Consider the following 15,421-nt stretch of genomic DNA (forward strand, 5'->3'; position numbering starts at 1 on the left):
TCTAATGCCTGGAAAGGAGAGGTGGCTCCTTTCCAGCTGAGGCTCAGGCTGGGAAGGGTCTGGGGAGCAGGAGGAGCCCAGGAGCTGGAGGTCACCGAGCTCTCTGCACCTCCCTGTGTCCCTGTGCTCGCTGGGCCTGCCTACTGCTCTGCTTCTCACGGGTCCATACAGAATTCTGAAATCAGAATGTGTGACTCTGCTAGGCTTATTTCTCACCCGATGTCAGTGTTCACCTTGATTGTGAAATAGGATTTCTGAATCGGTTGCACATCAGACCCAGCTGGGTCTTAACTCTGTCTGGATTTTCCATGTCTTTTTGGAGATAAAGCAAAGCTCTGGCTTGGTAAATGCTTTCTGACTATTCATCTTTTCCCATTTGGTGTTTTGCTTTGGAAATTCAGGGTGTAGTAAAAGTGTCTGTACCTGCATTTATGGTAGAATTTAAAAAATACAACTCTGATCTTTGGCAAAGGAGGAAAACGATTAGAGGGAAAGGAACAACAGTAAGACAAAGAATACAAAATTTTCTAGTTCATTCTTCCTATGAAATGCAGCTCTCATGTGCTTGATTCATAATGCTAGAATGTACCGAGGGCTTCTGCTGGCAGGCACCCTTCTAACAGCTGCGCATATGTTTTACCATTGAATCATCACAGCAATCCTAGCAGGTAGGATCTGTTTTGACCCCCCCGCCCCCATTTTGCAGATGAGGAAACTGAGGCACAGAGAAATTACTTGCCCAAAGGTACATAGCAAATAAGAAATGGGGCCCAGCTGCTTGTCTAAGCATTTTGACTCCAAAGCACTTGCTCACCCATAAATCACACACCCCACACTGCATAGAGATAGCAAGAAGCACAAGCCAGCTCATTTAGAAACATTTCCGTTGAATATAGGAGCTTAATTTAAAAGGCGCGAATTCCTTCTAATAGAGTGTGAAGAACAAAGAAAATCTGATGCTTTCTCAGTTATAAATCTATTTGTAGAGGGCACTGATAATTCCTATATTGTAAATAGCCATTTTAGGGGTTCTTGATGGCAGTTCACATATAAGGAAAAACTCTGTGATATGAGTCATCATTACATAGATTTGTAAGTCAATGTAAATCAAGCCACATCCCCAACTATGTTAATTCAGTAAAAGTCTGGCATAACACTGTATGGAAGGTTAACCTACCAAGCAGATATTGCAAAGGGATTTCACTGTGTTTGATGCCTCAGTTTTGCACAGAACCTGAGGTCTGACATGGGAAGGAGTTTGGTGACTCAGTGCCAACGTTGGATTGCCCCCAGAATGCGTTAGGAAAATCTTTCTCTCGAGAGGTGAAGAAAAGCAGGAAACTATAAATTCACCTGGTGAATTGGATCAACATGTCCAGATAATTCAGGTCCCAATTTTTTTTTTTTTTTCTGTAATAGCAGAGTATTTATCTGATTTTTCTGTATTGTCACCACCAGTTAACTGGACTTTTCCTGGACAGACTCAGCTTAAATTCTTGCCCTGTCTCTGGGCTCTCCTTTTGCTATGCTAAGTAAGGAACTCTGACAATGCGTCTACACATGTAAATTGCGTGGATCTTAACACACCAAGGCTTTGCTTTTAGCCAACTTCATAATCAGCCCAGTTTGCTGCACAACAGATTTGGCTTCTGTAGCAAAGGATGTCAACCAGCAGGACTGCTATCCTCGCAGGACAGCCAGGCCACAGTCCAGCTCATGTCGGCACGGGTCTTGGACATGGTCTGGGGCCATAATATGACGATAAGGCTGGTGGTTTTTAAAGGCTTTTACTACAAGGAACATCCCTCCTTTGATGAAATAGATATCTTCCTGCCAACTTTGCTCTCTTGCCTAAACCTTGATGTTTTCCAATCTAGTAATGCTTCAGATTTATGTTTTATAGTATGTAAAGTGAATTAATCCATCCTTTTTGTCAGTGTTGTAAGTTACATAGGGAGATCTCACATCTGTATTAATCAGACAAGCTAAAATCTGCCCAGATGACAAAGCATACCATGTGAATAGCTACCCAGTTTTAGCAAGCAAGCTCAACATTATATCGAGTGATGGACTTGCATTATTTAAACTTAAATTCATTTTTTTTCTATCAAAACATCCCCAATTCAATAAATTGCAACATGTATTTTGAAATATTTGGGGAATGATCTTCTCTGCTTTATTTCACTCTTAAACAGCTGAATTAAACATTCAATTCCTACTAAGAATCTTCAAAATGAGAAATTACCTGTGAGGATACAGTCCCCTGGTTAAATAAGAAAAAAGAGTTGGGGCTTTGCCTGAAAGGACTTCATTTCAGAAGTCAATTTGTCTTTTTACTTCATGAAAGCAAGAAAATGTGGGGGGTTAATAGACAGCTGCCATTTTCTAAAAATGCATTAAGACAACTGGGCGGGTGGTTGCATACAGGAGCTATTTCAGATTAGAAAGTAGCTGTGATGAGGATGTAAGTGAATTGCACACGATTGACGAATTCGTCAGCAGTTAATTTGGATCGTTTCCATCCCACGGCAAGCAGAAGGCAGACCTTTCTGCCCGGTTCTCCCGACTTGGACACCCGTCCCCAGAAGAATTGAGTGTGTCCTACAGAGGTTGGCTTCAATGGGGATCAGCCCGAGGGACTGTAAACTTTCCGTTGAATTTATCCCCTTTCTGGATACTATTAAATCACTCCTGCCCCGAGCAGAAGACTGGTCTTTGCTTCAAAGGCAGCTAAAGAGTGAATTATTTACCAAATTGCACAAAGGGGAGAATTTATCAAGCCCCCTTTCTCCCAGAGAGAACAACCCCAGAACTCGAGGACTTTATTGCTCTTTCTCGGCTATAAATTATGCCATTCAGATGCTTATAAAAGCTTCTCTTCATGCTCTTGCTTGAGTCATAAAACTTGATACCTGGGGCCAAATGCCTTTATCCCTCCCAGAAGGGTGAAGAAGATGAAAAGGCGGCAGTTCTAGGCCAGTGCCACACAAAGCCAATGACTGGGCAGAAAATGCTGGCAGTGGAGACAGTTACTCTGCATAATTCACGCCTCCTCGACCTGACCTTCTACTCTGAAATGCATTTCAGTGTTTGTATAAGATCATCAGACCCTCCAAAACCTGAATTAGTGGAAAACACTGGGTGTCACCAACATTCACCAATTTGATTGTTGTCATTACCTTGAATACTAGGATTTTAGAATTTGTGAATTTTAACAAACCAGCACTCACCTGAAGACGGTTTGCTGGGGCCCACTTTCTCTGGTTTCCTTATAGTCGTGGTGCTTTTATGTTTCTGCTTGACTGATGTTTGGTCAATTGCTGGAAGTTTGGAATCACACTTAACCACAGAATTCTTGGTAGATAATCTCGGCTCGGCTAGAGGATCCTCCTCACCAGAACTCTATCGAAAATGAAAGGTGTCTGAGTATCAGTGGCCTCGTAGGTCATCTTCGCTGGGCAGAGGGGAAAAAAGACAAGCCAAATGCCGATAACACTGAAGCAACCTGCCGTGTGTGTTCAATAGCCCCTTCACCAGAACTTGGTGTTATCATTTAGAAATAATAGAAAAGTTAATGAGTCTATTTTGTAGGACATTGTAAAAAGAATGCACACCTATGGGTCCATCTTGTAGGACATTATGAAAAGAATGCTTTTCTGACCCTTCAGTAGTTTGATGACCAGTAAACCAGCTCATGTTAAAAGCTACATATGAAAGCAGGAGAAACTAGCAGTGCTTCTAAACTTCTTGCTATTTGTAATTTGAACTACTTTGGGGGTGGGTGAGAAAAAAAAAACACCTTCCTTGTGTTAATCCTATACTTGACAATGAAAAGGAAATTTAGATAGTGTGTCGGGACTGAATAAGTCAGACCTCAGTTTAATATTCTGAGTTATTGGGTGCAACATAAGACAGACTAATCTTTTTAAAAGCCCCCTACTTGTCAGTCTGCTATAAAGAAGTCAGTATAAATCTACGCACAGACAAATCATGATTCCTGCAGTGTCCGAATATCTCAACACAGCCTTGCAGAGGCAATAAAAATTATCCAGGCATTTGATAGTTTTAATACTTTGCCACACTTCCACCCACCAAAGAAATGATGAAAACAACGTAAATGGCTTATGAGAAACCTGGTCTTGAAGGGTGATTTAAGTCCTGCCTTATGGTTTAGGTCCTGGTGTTAGTATTATTTGCTAGGTGATACACTCAGCAACAAACAAAACCACAAGGTTCCCCCCACATCCACACCGAAATTCTCCTACCACTGATACTAAATTCTCCTACGTTGTGCATTATAGTCCAGTATTAAAAAGTCCTCTGAAAATGCAGTGTTTTGTAGACACAGAATGCTAAATTAATGCCCCACCCCTTCCACTTCCCCAACTGTGGCAATTTGTATTGATCTTGCTCATCGTGTTCACTGACAGTTGTGGCATTTTCATTTCAAGGCTCCTGACTCAGGAAAATACTCCGAATAGCTTTGAATTATTGGGTGCACTGTAAACCCTCAAAAACCCCCCTACTCGTCTGTCTTCTTTAAAGAAGATGAAATCTACAGGTGGACAGGTCGTCATCCTCCAAGACTGTAAATCATGTTTTGTAAATTAGTGTCTGGATGCAGCCTTCCAACGATTATTGTTTCTCCCTACATTTTCGGAAAACAGACCACCCTCAGATAAAGGGACAGGAAAAGGAAAGGACATAATGAATTGGTTTTTCTCCCTTTTCCCTTTTGATTCTGGAATTTAATAGAAAATTATTCTGAAATGTCAAAGATGAAGCATTAGGTCATTTATGAACACGAAATAGGCTCTCCGTTCTTAGAAAGGGAAGTGTTGGCAAATTTTAATTATGACACCTAAGATCGTAACAGGCAAGAAGAACATCAGTGAACGTGGGACAGAATTTCTTCCAGAAACTACTCACATTCTTTGTTTGCCCCAGGCAGTGGTGAGTTGGGAGGAGTTGGTGAAGAGACTTTATTAGATGGGGTGTTAAGCCAAGTTTATGCTTCCTTTACCCATCCATCATCCTTGAGCCTTCAATAGCACCAAAGAAGGGAAAGAAAGCTTGGCATATTACATATGGAATCGTGCACCTGTGTCCCAAGTATATCCTTCTCTGGTTCCTGGTTCCATCAACCTTACTTCCAGTTAGTAAACATTCTTAATAGTCCAGAAATTGCGGCTGGAAGTGGGTGTTTTATCAGTTGAAAACTAAAGCCAGAATGGCAAGAACTAAAATACTTATGAATGTGCTGCGGGATATTTTCCTGCTTGCTTCATTGAATAATCTTAAGCAAATCACTTGAACTTTTTGTGTCTTTATTCATGTCCTCTGATGTACTCAGCCATTCTCATCTATCCTCTCATGAAAACCCGTCGTATTTTCCGGGGAGGCAGATCCTTGGGTGGAAGAAGTTGTAGTAACTTATTCTGACACTAACGTGTGATATTTAAGACGCAGAGTCCAGCTTCCTGGGAGTGCCCCCTGGCTCTTTCATGTTGTCATTGTGTGACAGTGGGTTAGTTCTTCTCTCTGTGTCACAGATATTCTCATTTGTGAACAATGGTATTCACCTGTTGGTGGTTCTCTGAAGATTAAATGAGTTAAGGTATGTTCATAGCACTTAGAACAGTGCCAGGCACACAGTAAGTTCCATGTAAGTGTTGACTTTTGCAGCTGGCCATTAATTAATGTTCAACCATTTTTAAAAAAAGATTTGTATTAAACTATAGCTAACATACATTATTATATTAGTTTCAGGCGTACACCTGAATAGTTATTCAACATTTATATACCTAAAGAAGTGATCACCATGATAAGTCCAGCAACCATGAAACACTGTACCATGCTATCACAATATTATTGACTATATTCCACATGCTGTACATTACATCCCCGTGACTTATTTGTTTTACACCTGGAAATTGGAACGTCTTATTTCCCTTCATCTTTCCCCCCTTTTAAAAAATTTTCAATTACAGTTGACATTCAATACTGTTTTATATTAGTTTCAGGTGTACAGACAGCATAGTGGTTAGACATTTATATAATTTACGAAGTGATCCCCCTGACTAGTCTACTACCCACCTGGCACTATACATAGTTATTACAATATTTTGACTATATTCCCTATGCTGTACTTTATATACCCATGACTATTTTGTAACTACCAATTTGTATTTTTTAATACCTTTACCTTTTTTCACTCTGCCCCCAAACCCCCTCCCATCTGGCAACCATCAGCTTGTTCCCTGCATCTACGAGTCTGTTTGTGTTTTGTTTGCTCATTTATTTTGATTCCATATGTAAGTGAGATCATATGGTACTTGTCTTTCTCTATCTGACTTATTTCAGTTAGTATAATACCTTCCAGGCCTATCCATGTTGTTGTAAATGGTAAGATTTCATTGTTTTTATAGCCAAGTAATAGTCTTTTGTATATGTGTACCACTTCTTTATCCATTTGTCTATTGATGGACAGGTTGCTTCCATATCTTGGCTATGGTAAATAATGCTGCGATGAACATAGGGGTGCATATATCTTTTTGAATTAGTGTTCTGGATTTCTTTGGATAACTACCCAGAAGTGGGATTGCTGGATAATATGGTAGTTCTATTTTTAATTTTTTGAGGAACCTCCATACTGTTTTCCATAGTGGCTGCACCAGTTGGCAATCCCACCAATAGTACCTCCACATCCTGGCCAGCACTTGTTGTTTGTTGATTTATTGATAATGTCCATTCTGACAGGTGTGAGGTGATATCTCACTGTGGTTTTAATTTGCATTTCACTGATAATTAGTGATGTTGAGCATCTTTTCATACGTCTATTGGCCATCTGTGTGTCCTCTTTGGAGAAATGTCTATTCAGGTCCTCTACCCATTTTTTGATTGGATTATATATATATATTTTTTGGTGTGAAGTTGCATGAGTTCTTTATAAATTTTGAATATTAACTCCTTATCAGATGTATCATTAGTGAAAGTCTTCTCCCATTCATTGGTTGGCTTTCTGTTTTGTATTTCCTTTGTCATTTATTCAGTTTTTCTTTTGTTTCCCTTGCCCAAGGTGACAAATCAGAAAAAACTATTACTAAGAGCAGGGTCCGAGAGTTTACTGCCTATATTTTCTAGGAATTTTATGGTTTTGGGTCTTACATTTAAGTCTTTAATCCATTTTGAGTTTATTCTAGTATATAATGTAAGAAGATGGTCTAGTGTCATTTTTTTTGCATGTATCTCTCCAGTTTTCTCAACACCATTTATTGAATAGACTGTCTTTACCCCATTGTATATTTTTGCCTCCTTTGCAATAGATTAATTGACCATTTACGTGTGGGTTTATTTCTGGGCTCTCTATTCTATTCCATTGATCTATATGTCTGTTTTTATGCCAGTACCATGCTGTTTTGATTAGTATAGGCTTGTAGTGCCTTGATATCAGGTATTGTGATACCTCCAACTTTGTTCTTCTTTCTCCAAATTGCTGTGGCTATTTGGGGACTTTTATGGTTCCATATAAATTTTAGGATTATTTGTTCTAGTTCTGTGAAAAATGCCATTGGTATTTTGATAGGGATTGCACTGAATCTTTCGATTTCTTTGGGTAATATGGACTTTTTAATGATGTTAATTATTCCTCTCCATGAGCACGATATATGCTTTCACTTATTTGTATCTTCTTTAATTTTTTTTCTTCAATGTCTTATAATTTTCTGAGTACAAGTCTTTTTCTGAGTAAAAGTCTTTTACTTCTTTGGTTAAATTTATTCCTAGGTATTTTTTTTTTTTTTTTTTTTAAAGATTTTATTGGGGAAGGGGAAGAGGACTTTTTTTTATTGGGGAACAGTGTGTACTTCCAGGACTTTTTTCCAAGTCAAGTTGTTGTCCTTTCAATCTTAGTTGTGGAGGGTGCCGTTCAGCTTCAAGTTGTTGTCCTTTCAGTCTTAGTTGTGGAGGGCGCAGCTCAGCACCAGGTCCAGTTGCTGTTGCTAGTTGCAGGGGGCGCAGCCCACCATCCCTTGTGGGAGTCGAGGAATCGAACTGGCAACCTTGTGGTTGAGAGCCTGTGCTCCAACTAACTGAGCCATCCAGGAGCTCAGTGGCAGCTCAGCTCAAGGTGCCGTGTTCAATCTTAGTTGCAGGGAGCAGAGGCCACCATCCCTTGAGGGACTCAAGGAGTTGAACCGGCAACCCTGTGGTTGAGAGCCCATGCTCCAACCAACTGAGCCATCCGGGAGGCAGCTCAGCTCAATGTGCCGTGTTCAATTTTAGTTGCATGGGGCGCTGCCCACCATCCCTTGCCGGACTCGAGGAGTTGAACTGGCAACCTTGTGGTTTGAGAGCCCACTGGCCCATGTGGGAATCGAACCGGCAGCCTTCGGAGTTAGGAGCATGAGCCACTGGACTGGTCCCTATTCCTAGGTATTTTTTTGATGCAATTATAAATGGGATTGTTTTCTTAATTTCTCTTTCTAATAATTTGTTATTGGTGTATAGAAATGCAACTGATTTCTCAATATTAATTTTGTATCCTGCTACTTTACTGAATTTATCTATCACTTCTAATAGTTTTTGTTGGAATTTTAGGGATCTCTATATATAATATCATGTCATCTGCAAAAAATGAGAATTTCTTTCTTTCTTTCTGATTTGGATACCTTTTTACTTCTTTTTCTTGTCTGATTGCTGTGGCTGGGACTACCAATACTATGTTGAATAAAAGTGGTGAAAGTGGACATCCTTATCTTGTTTCTGATCTTAACAAAAATGCTTTTAGCTTTTCACTACTGAGTATGTTAGTTGTGGGTTTGTCATAATGGCCTTTATTATGTTGAAGGATATTCCCTCTATTCTCACTTTGCTAAGAGTTTTTATCATAAATGGATACTGGATTTTGTCAAATGCTTTTTCTGCATCTATTGATATGATCATATGATTTTTATCTTTAATTTTGTTTATGTGATATATCACGTTAATTGATTTGCAGATATCGAACCAACCTTGCATCCCAGGAGTAAATCCCACTTGAGCATAGTGTATGATCTTTTTTTTTTTTGACCAGAGTTCAACTTTTTATTGAACATGTTACAAAAGAAGTTTAGTCAAAAAACCCAAAGCCCATGTCATCATCAGACTCCTCAGATTCTTTCTTTGCTTTCACTTTCTTCTCAACTGGGGCAGCAGTGGTGAAGGGGGCAGGACCTCCTGCTGGTGCTATGGGGGCAGGTCCACCAGCCCCTACATTGCAGATGAGGCTCCCGATGTTGACATTGGCCAGCGCCTTTGCAAGTAAGCCTGGCCAGAAAGGTTCAACATTTACACTGGCTGCTTTAATGAGGGCATTAATCTTATCCTCCATGGCTGTCACCTCATCATCATGCAAGATGAGGGCCCAATAGATGCAGGTGAGCTCCGACATGGAGGCCATGGTGCAGGCGAGTGCTGGGCGAGTGCTGGGCAAGTGCTGCCAAGCATGGTGCTAGTTGCCAGGTGAAGTGAGGGCCTTATCCCAATGCAGCCTTAGCTTCCTTAGAAGGACCGAGCACCTTACTGACAGCTGAGGAAAGGGCATATATGGTTTTTTTAATGTATTCCTGAATTTGGTAAGCTAATACTTTGTTGAGGAGTTTTGCATCAATGTTCATCAGGGGTATTGGCCTATAATAGTCTTTTTTTGTAATGTCTTCGTCTGGCTTTGGATTCGGGGCTAATCGTGACCTTGAAAAATGAGGTTGAGAGGCTTCCCTCCTCTTGAATTTTTTTGGAATATTTTGAGAAGGATAAGCATTAATTCTTCTTTGAATATTTGCTAAAATTCACCTGTGAAACCATCTGAACCAGGGCGTTAGTTTGGAGTTTTTTGATTATTGATTGGGCTTCATTAGTAGTAATCAGTCTGTTCAGATTTTCTGTTTCTTCTTTATTCAGTCTTGGAGATTGTATGTTTCTAGGAATTTATCCATTTCTTCCAGATTGTTGAATTTTTTGGCATATAACTGTTCATAGTATTTTCTGATAATCCTTTGTATTTCTGTGGTGTCAGTTGTCACTTTTCCTGTTTCATTTCTGATTTTATTTATTTGGATCCTCTCTCTCTCTTTCCTGATGAGTTTGGTTAAAGGTTTATCAATTTTGTTTATCTTTTCAAAGAATCAGCTCTTGGTTTCATTGAGTTCTTTTATTGTATTTTTTAGACCCTATTTCATTTACTTCTGCTCTGATCTTTATTATTTCCTTCCTTCTATTCACTTTGGGCTTCGTTTGCTGTTATTTTTCTTGTTCCTTTAGGAGTAGGGTTAGATTGTTTATTTGAGATTTTTCTTGTTTCTTGAAGTAGGCCTGTATTGCTATGAATTTTCTTCTGATGACTACTTTCACTGTGTCCCATAGATATGGGGTCACATATTTTTGTTTCCATTTGTCTCAAGGTATCTTTTGATTTCTTCCTTGATCACACTGTTAACCCAGTCATTGTTTAGCAACATGTTATTTAGCCTCCATGTGTTTGTGTTTTTCAGTTTTTTTCTTGTAATTGATTTCGTTTCATACCATTGTGGGTGGAGAAGATGCTTGGTATGATTTCAACCTTCTTAAATGTATTGAAACTTATGTGGTCTATCTTGGAAAATGTTCCATGTGCCCTTGAAAGGAATGTATATTCTGCTGCTTTGGGGTGAAACGCTATAAAAATATCAATTAAATCCATCTAATCTAATGTATCATTTAAGTCCACTGTTTCCTTGTTAATTTTCTGTCTGGAATCCATTGATGTGAATGGGTGTTAAAGTCCCCTATAATGACTGTATTATTGTCAATCTCTCCCTTTGTGTTGGTTAATATTTGCTTTATGTATAGGTGCTCCTATATTGGGTGCATAAATGTTTATAATGGTTATATCCCTTTGTTGGTTTGATCCCTTTATCATTATAAAATGTCCTTCTATCTCTCTTATTATAGCCTTTGTTTTAAAGTCTATTTCTTTCTGATGTAAGTATTGCTACCCCATTTTTTTTTCCATTTGCATGAAATATCTTTTTCCATCCCTTTACTTTCAGTCTGTGTGTTTTTCAATCTGAATGGGTCTCTTGTAGACAGCATATGTATAGGTCTTATTTTCTTATCCATTCAGCCACCCTGTGTCTTTTGATTGGAATATTTAATCCATTTATATTTAAAGTGATTATTGATAGCTATGAAGTTATTGCCATTTTATTGTTCATATTTATGTTCTTCTTTCCACTCCTTCTTCTTAAAGAAGTCCCTTCAACATTTCTTGTAATAATGGTTTGGTAGTGATGAATTCCTTTAGCTTTTTCTTGTCTGGGGAGTCCTTTATCTCTCCTTCAATTTTAAATGATAGCCTTGCTGGGCAGAGTAGTCTTGGTTGAAGGGCCTTGCTTTCCATCACTTTGAATATTTCCTGCCAATACCTTCTAGCTTGTGAAGTTTCTGTTGAGAAATTAGTTGACAGTCTTATTGGAGCTCCCTTGTAGGTAACTAACTGCTTTTCTCTTGCTGCTTTTAGGATTCTCTCTTTGTCTTTAACCTTTGGCATTTTGATTATGATGTGTCTTGGTGTGGATCTCTTTGGGTTCATCTTGTTTGGGACTCTCTGTGCTTCCTGGACTTGTATGTCTAATTCCCTCTCCAGGTTCAGAAACTTTTCAGTCATTATTTCTTTAAATACATTTGCAATCCTTTGTTCTCTCTCTTCTCCTTCTGGTACCTCTTTGATGTGAACGTTGTTATACTTCATGTTGTCCCAGAGGTCCTTTAAACTATCCTCATTTTTTAAAAATTCTTTTTTCTTATAGCAGTTCTGATTGGGTGTTTTCTGCTACCTTGTCTTCTAAATCACTGATTAAATCCTCTGCTTCATCTATCTGCTGTTGATTCCTTCTAGTTTATTCTTCATTTCAGTTATTGTATTCTTCTTTTCTAACTTGTTCTTTTTTTATGGTTTCTATGTCCTTTTTTATGCTTACTACCTATTTGTTGAAATTCTTACTAATTTTCTGAGCCTCCTTATGACCAGTGTTTTGAACTCTGTATCTGGTAGATTACCTCCAATTCATTCAGTTCTTTTTCTAAAGATTTCTCCTGATTTTTTATTTGTGACATGATTTTTTATTTCCTCATATTGGCTGCCTCTCTGTGTTTGTTTCTGTATATTAGGTAGATCTGCTATGTCTCTCAGTCTTATCAGGGTGGCCTTATGTAGTTGGTGTTCGGTGGAGACCAATGATGCAGTCTATCTGGTCACCTGAGCCAGATGCTCCAGGAGTGTCCCTTGTGTGGATTGTGTGTGCCCTCCTGTTGTAGTTGAGCCTTGATTGCATGTCAGTAGGTGGGATTGACCCTTACACTTCCTGGTTGTGAGGATTGGCCATGACCATAGTGTATGAGCTACTGTGCAGGGACTGACCCATGGAGTAGGATTTGCCCCAGTGGGCTCTGGTGCCTGCCAAGACCACCCTTTGTGTGTGCTGCTTGTGGAAACAGTCGGGTGGTGTTCTGTTGCAGTTTGAAACCAGCCACCAGGTGTGCTGGTTCTGGGACCTCTTGGAAGGGGCTCCTGTGCAGGCCAAGATTAGCTGCTACCTCTGATTGGCCCAGAGCTACCTGGTAGGAGCTACAAAGCAATCTGCAGTTGGTCACTGCCTGTGCTGGACCTGGAGGTGTGTAGAAGAAGCCATGCTGTGAAACAAGGTCTGGCCATCCCCAGTTCTGGACCTGGGACAGCTCAGGAAAATGCCCAGGGCACCCTGAGGCCTGTTATTTCCTGCCAGCTGTCCATAAGCTCAGTCGCCAAAAGAGCCTCAGGTTGGTATAGAAGTTGGGTGGGGCAGGGTCTCAGGGAGTCACCAGTGTGGGGTGCGTGGTGTTCACCAGGCCAATGAAAATTCAGATTTGGGGGAGGGCTCAACACAGGCACAGTGGCAGCTTTCCCTCCAGTCATTGCCCTGAAGCCATACAACTCAGTCTCTCCCTTTATGTCTCTGGCATCTTCCAAGTTTCTGTCCCTCTACCAGCACCCAGGGTAAGTGCCTGGGAATGAGAGATGCTGTGAGTGGATCCTTTAAGAGGATGCCTGGGTTTTTTGATGCCTTCTGTCTCACCCAGATGGATGGAATCCCCTTTGATTTTCACAGCCAGATATTGTGGGGGCCGCTTTTCCCAGCTCTGGTGCTCTGGGCTGAGGACACTGGTGTGGAGCTGGGACCCCTTGCTCTTCAGGGGGCATCTCTGCAGCTGAGAGATCCCTCCCAATTCTCGACTGCCACACGTGGGTGTGGGGCCAGCCCGTTTCATGTCTCTCTGCCCCTCCTACCAGTCTAGAAGTGGCTTCTTCTTTATATCCTTAGTTATTGGATTTCTGTTCAACTAGCCTTTGGATCATTCTCCAGATTGGTTATTCTATAATTTAGTTGTAATTTTAATATGGTCATGGAAGGAAGCAAGCACAGCATTTACCTACTCCACCATTTTGACTGGAACCCCTGTTCAGCCATTTTAAAAATTAACCAGCTAACTATTAAACAGTAACTACCCACTGTTGAAATGAAAATCAAAAGCTCCAGTGAAAAATTCTACTGGGTTTTCACCTGTTCAACATATGAACAGAGAAATTGGTCAGTTCCTATACTGGACTCTTGTTTTTTTCTGAAGGCTATATAATTTATGATAGTTGTATAAATAGCCAGTTGAAATTGATCTACTCTTAAGAAAATATGGTACAATTTCTCTTTCAGACAGTAGAACTCTAATGGCAAATATTTAACAACATTTAAAGATTCTCAAACAATAATAATTAAATTATTTTGATTTAAAGTTGATTTTAAAACTGTGTGTTTTCTTCTTGTAATTTTGAACAGTAATTACATTTTTTATTTCTTCCCCCATATGTTCCTAAGTTAAAATGTCACATGGAGGTGGAGGCAATAGCACGTTGCTATTCCTTTGGGGGAAGAAAACCAGATTTCTCTTTCAAAATCAAAGCCTAAAACATAAAATAAATAAATAAATAAATACCCAAATTGCATGATACATGTGTAGACTTTTAAGTTCCCTATTGATAATATGATGAGAAAGTCCTAATAAAGCCATGTTAACTAAATGAAGTTATTTTTAAAATCAGTCAATATTTTCTGGAACACTATTTTTGTAGTTAACATTTTCTAAAGATCTGCAACTTGTGCTTCTGGCATCATCCACACTAAAGTAGAGATATAATCTTGCCCAAGGCTAGGCTCTCTCAAAAGTTCAGAGAAAGACTCACACTGGGAAAAGAAAGGATTTACATTAGGGAAATGGGCACTGCATTAATTGACTTAGTAACATTATAATGGTTCTAGTTAGACCTCCTGGAAGATGGAGAGCCAAGGATTGTGAAGTGGGATGCATTTCCTCGGGGATGTGAAAATAGCTAGATTTTTAAACTGGGATCTAACAGCACTGAGAACATATAAAGTTATGTTCTACTGAGTCTGAAATGGCAAGGGGACAATGAACAGAGATGATCAGAAGAGCAGGGGACTAAAGCAGTCAGGGCCAGAAAAGACGAAGTCATTCTCCAACTCTTGCCTGATGGCTCATTTTCAAGACCTAGGAAACTGGTTCTCAACTAGCATTCCCCCCTCCCTCCCCCAGGGTGTGCTACTGAATTCAGATTGATGTGTACAAAGCCCATTTTTGCCATGTGTCATGTGACGGAAGGCTGAGCTGAGTGGATCTTATGACATAGTGTAGATCAGAGCATGACTTGCTGTGAATAAGAGAGAAGAGGCAAAGAATAGTGTCAGGCTGGTGCCAGAGAAAGACTCTGTTTATTATATTTGAAATAAATGTAGTCTCATGAGATTATGAAAGAGAATGATCAAGGCAGTGAACCTCGACCCTCAAACAGTAACAACATGAGAAAGATGACCAAGGGACTGTGAATGCAAATGAGTATTTTCAGAGTGCTATCCCCAAAGTCCACATTCAAACTGTGCCTCAAGCAAACAAACAAACAAAAAAACTGCCTTGAGGAATCGAGGGCAGCTTGTATAAATAGCATTCTGGATAGGACAGATACCTTTATGTGTTCAAGAAATATAAAGTTATGTTCTACACAGAATGCTGTTGTAGCACAAAGCAGGCTAAACTTTCTCTTATCTAAAAAAAAAAACTCGAAGAACAGCAAAGTCCTTCACATGTTCAGGACAATTTTGAGCTTATCTGAACTGTAAACTTGAACAACAATAAAGAAAAGGGATCGGTAACTTTTTCTTTTTTTTTTTTTTTGACTCACGTCCCGTCCATCTGAATCAAACTGCAGCTTAACCCCATTTCTGCTTAATCCCACCTGAAGACTGGCTTCCAGGATCAGCAAGGGAAATCCTTGCTCTCCATTTGCCACAAGATGCTT

The 15,421-nt window shown here is 39.7% G+C and overlaps 1 protein-coding gene and 1 pseudogene across 1 annotated transcript in view; both read right to left on the reverse strand.

The window, feature by feature from the left end:
* The window catches only part of MARCHF10 (membrane associated ring-CH-type finger 10), an 85,967-nt gene that overhangs the window by 40,803 nt on the left and 29,743 nt on the right, over positions 1-15,421 (reverse strand). The window contains exon 4 of the mRNA XM_074320075.2: positions 3,231-3,402. Within this exon, the coding sequence (XP_074176176.2) occupies positions 3,231-3,402 (172 nt within the window). The remainder of the gene's footprint in view (positions 1-3,230; positions 3,403-15,421) is intronic.
* LOC109448010 (large ribosomal subunit protein P1 pseudogene) lies at positions 9,088-9,439 on the reverse strand (annotated as a pseudogene).

Source organism: Rhinolophus sinicus, chromosome 12, assembly GCF_057876585.1.
Source record: "Rhinolophus sinicus isolate RSI-liver-muscle chromosome 12, RSI-T2T, whole genome shotgun sequence".
NCBI classification, from domain to species: Eukaryota; Metazoa; Chordata; class Mammalia; order Chiroptera; family Rhinolophidae; genus Rhinolophus; species Rhinolophus sinicus.